Source organism: Octodon degus, unplaced genomic scaffold (assembly GCF_000260255.1).
Source record: "Octodon degus isolate 3935 unplaced genomic scaffold, OctDeg1.0 scaffold00045, whole genome shotgun sequence".
NCBI lineage: Eukaryota > Metazoa > Chordata > Mammalia > Rodentia > Octodontidae > Octodon > Octodon degus.
The window spans coordinates 4282311-4286633 of record NW_004524621.1 but is presented as its reverse complement, the minus strand read 5'-3'; the positions used below and the strand labels follow the sequence as shown (position 1 = coordinate 4286633).

Here is a 4323-nt window from a genome sequence, read left to right as displayed (position 1 = left end):
ACACAAAGACACTCAGGAAAGAGGACCCAGAGCTGCTACGGGAAGTGGCGAGGACAGTGGGATAGCATGTTTGAAGCAAGGTGGGGAAGCATGGGGAGGGTGGTTATTGGTGACTGACTTTAATAATTCAGAAGAAATTAAACATTCACACCATATATTTTGACTATACTTCACATGTCAATATTTTGTACTACGTCCTTGGCAATATTAGAGGCATCTGTTTTATTTGTAAAATTAACTTTTTATCTTGTCATTATTGTAGCTACTACCTCAAAATTGAACCTTAAAAGTTAGGGGTTTTTTCCCCCTTAGAGATAAGCAACTTCTCCAAGCTTCCTCCTGCTGAGCACACAGCCAACACCTTTCCTCAGCCCAGGAAAAGCGAAGGACACACCACTGCCGTGAGCCTGGGAGCCAGAGCCCAGCTCCCTTCCCACTAGAAAGATACTGGAGGTGACGCAGCAGTGTGGGATCCAGTGTCTCTGTGAGCCTCCCCTCTGCTTCCTGCTACAGAAGACCCCTGCCCACCTGCGAGCAAGCAGGGGACAAGGCCTGAGGTAAATGGCTTCTCCACCTCCTCGGGGCCAGCACTCAATACCTCCTTTTCCCTTCCCCTGACACCTGGCCCCCTGGGTGTGGTCAGCGGTGAGGGTGGGACCTCGAGTGGCCGGGAACCTGCTATTTGGGCTGTCCTGCATTTCCTCATTTCCTTGACCCATATCTGTCTCAGGCTCCAGTTCCCTGGCCCTGTTCCCTTCATGTCGGGTCAGTTGCTCAGCTAAGCTCTGTGCACACAGGATAGGGCCACATCCGGCAAACAGAAAGCAGCTCACACCCAGGCCACCCACTGAGTCACCCCTGAGAAAGCCTCCTTCTCTGCACATGATCTGATTCTAGTCACATGGGGATCACAGAAGCAAGGGCAAAGGTAAATCGCTTATACACATGAGTGTCAGCAAACTCCAGTCCGGGTGGCCAAGTGCACTAGGAGGAGGGTGGACAGCCACATCCAGAACAGCAGCTCCCTTCCCACCTCTCTACTGGCTGTGGTCACTGGCTCACGAGGTTCAGGATGCCCCCTGGCCACCAGGCCTTGTGCAACCCTTTGTGCAAAGCTCCTGGTCAGCCTTCATGGCACTTCTCTGAGGATCCCATTAAAATGCACTTCGGAGCTGGCCACAGTAGTGTGCCCCTGTAATCTTTACTCTTGGGAGGCTGAGGCAGGGAGGTCTTTGTCAATGCAAGGCTAGCCTCCACTAGGTAACAAGACCCTGTCTCATAATAAATAAATAATAGACTAATAAATAGAAAGAAGAGAGTGAGTTATCCTCATTGGGAAACCTCAGGTTGATCCTTAAAAAGTGGGTACATTTGCAGTGAGACAAACAGGAGCAGATGAAGAAGGAAGAGGCACTTCCTTCCACTGAGCCTTCAACCGGCTGCTGGTCTGTGTGCTCACACAGTCGTTCAGTCTTACCACAAATATTTATGATGTGTCAAATGAGTCCAAGGCCCTCTTGTCACACAGAGGGACAACACTGTGAATAAGGATGTCTAAGATCATGCTGTGGGGTTGGGCACCAGCAAGACTCATGTCCACTCTGCCCCAAAGTAGGAGACAAGAAATACAGCTACCATGGAGCACTACTCAGCCATGAAGAAGTATAAGCTTGAGGCATTTCTAGCTAAGTAGATGGCCCTTGAGACTGTACTCCTATCTGAGGTAAAAAGACCACGTGTGTGTAATTCTCATATTTTTTTCCTCTGGTGTGAGAAACTGAAAGTGTAAGTAAAAGCCAAATTGCAGAACAGATATTGTGAAATAGGAAGAAATTGTTCCAAAAAAGAGGAACTAGGGAAGGGGGAGGGAGAAAGGAAAGAAGAGAAAGGAAAAATGAGAAAAGAAGGATAACATGGAAACAAAACTTTGTAAATAAGGGGAGAAATAGGGAATGAAGGGAGGGGAATGGGAAAAGATCAAGGTACATCACGTACAGATACAAATTCCCTATGATTGCTGTGATTACTGTATATACCTAAACTGTACCAGTAAACGTAATTAAATTTTATTTTTTATTTTATTTATTTTTTCCATAATTTTATTGAGAAACAAATAGCAATGAGACAGTTTCAAATCAAATTGGTAGGACAGTTTCAATAATTAACACATTGCATACATTCTTCCTAGTGGTTAATTGCTGTACAAGATGCGGACATGATATCCTATTTACAAACACCATTAGAACAAATCCCTCTATTCATTAAGAGAATGTAACTATATATCTATCCTAACCACTTTGAATACACAGATACAAAATGGACATTCATCTGTATACCCTTTTTTGTTTAATTCCATCATTTGAATATTATAGATGTGTAAACTCCACAAAATATTCTAAAAGAGACCAGTAACCCATAATAGTATTAGGTCTTCCCCTTGACTGGCAATGTCAGAAATTGTTGACCTGAGTCCCTTATAGCTCAACATAACAGCATGGCTTTACTTCTTATTAATTAAATTTTAAAAAAGAAATAAAGGTAGGTAGAAAGGGGAGGAGGAAGATAGGACTTTTAAAAATTGTGCTTTTAAGAGAAACTGCAGCTTCTAAACAAAAAGCTTACTTAAGCCTTTTTCCCTTTCAGGAATCTCAGTTAAAAGGTTTCCTAAGGATTTTTTTTCTTGTGGGGGGAGTAAAAGGTATTTTATTTTAAAATGAAATGTTAATCATTGCAATCAATTTTATTCTGCTTTTTTATTAATTTTATTGAGAAACAAATAGCAATGAGACAGTTTCAAAACCGATTTCAATAGGAGCAATTTCAATAATTAATACATTGCATATTGTCTTCGTAGTGGTTACTCATAGTATAAGATGCAGACTTGACATCCTGTCCAAACACTATTAATACAAACCGTTCTTCTCATTGAATTAAGAGAAAGTAGCTGTATATTTATCCTAAATATTCTGTATATGTAGATACAAAATGGTCCTTCATTTATATCCTCTTTTTTTGGTTAGTTTTGTCAGAGATGGGTATTCCATTGCCATTTAAATACTGTAGTTGCTTACGAGGGATCTACAAGCTGCGGTGCAGGGTTTCAGGGTAAATCCTGAGGGGATCTGACTGACCTTGTCAGATATGGGAGTTGCATTTCTTGTTATACAGGTCTTGCCTTGTCTTAGTCTTAACCATCCAGCAGAAAAATATAAAAACGAGGTATGAAAAGTAAAGCCATATTAATATGCTGAGCTGTAAAAGGCTCAAGTCAACGACTTCTGACATTGCCAGTCCTCCAGAGGAGCCACTACTCTCATGGACTCCGGAGGATCTTAAAGACACCAAGAGCCTGGGCCTTGGGCTCCGGGCCTGAACCACCACCCAACGACGCTTGCTCCTGCAGACTCCACCCTCCCGGAAGCAGCAACCGAGCGGGCAGCAGATCTCAGCTTCGCAGGAAGGGCGATGGTTTGCCCCCAGACGAAGCCGCCAGGTGGGTGACCTGAGAGCAGGACGCACGCCCCACGTCGCCCCATGCTCCCTGCACTTCCCAAACCCATCCCTGGGTGCATGAGGCTTCCCGCGGGCGTCTCCGTGAACCACCCGCTCTGAGCCTTGTCATTTGGCAGAGACACAGGCCCTCTCGGTAGCTTCTAGAAGGGCGTTTCCGCGGCTCGCGGGTGCCGTGCGCCCCTGCGGCGCGCATTACTCCTCCCAGCCTTCGGACAGAGATTCCATTTGTGCCACTGAAGGGTGGTGCCTGGGGACCCTTCGAGAATGTTCCCCGACTGTGGGTAGAAGGAAGCCAGTCGGGTGCACGGCTGACACAGGAGATGCCCGAGCCGCTGCCAGCTCTGCGCAGGCGCAGGCTTTCAGCCACAGGTACCCAGGCCCTGGGTGGGATCCAGGAACCAACCCCAGCCCTGCTCCCCAGGTCGGCGGGGCGACAGGAGCCGGGAGGGCCTAACCCCCACCCTCCGGTGTCAACGGCAGGGCCGCTGTCCCAGGAACACGCTCCTCAAAACACTGGTATAGGCTGGAAATTAAAGTCCTTCCTTTACACTCATTTCTCTTCCTCCTGCGGGAACTGGGGGTGGAACCTGAGACCTCGCGTGGAGCTACCACCACTCAACCCTCTGTGATATTTTATTTTGAGACAGGGTCTCCCTAGGGGCTCAAGTTGGCCAAGCTGAGGCTTCACCTTGAGATCCTCCTGCCTCAGGCTCCTGAGGTGCTGGAATCTCAGGCTTGTGCCACCAGACAAGCCTTCCTTTTTGTTGGTTGTTTCTTTTTTTTTTTTTTTTTTTTTCCAGATTAATTTTT

The 4323-nt window shown here is 46.3% G+C and overlaps 1 protein-coding gene across 1 annotated transcript in view; it reads left to right on the top strand.

Moving 5' to 3' along the window:
• The first annotated feature begins 3436 nt into the window (after positions 1-3436).
• The window catches only part of Fam3b (family with sequence similarity 3 member B), a 26804-nt gene continuing 25917 nt past the window's right edge, over positions 3437-4323 (top strand). The window contains exon 1 of the mRNA XM_023716093.1: positions 3437-3493. Within this exon, the coding sequence (XP_023571861.1) occupies positions 3466-3493 (28 nt within the window). The 5' untranslated portion in view covers positions 3437-3465. The remainder of the gene's footprint in view (positions 3494-4323) is intronic.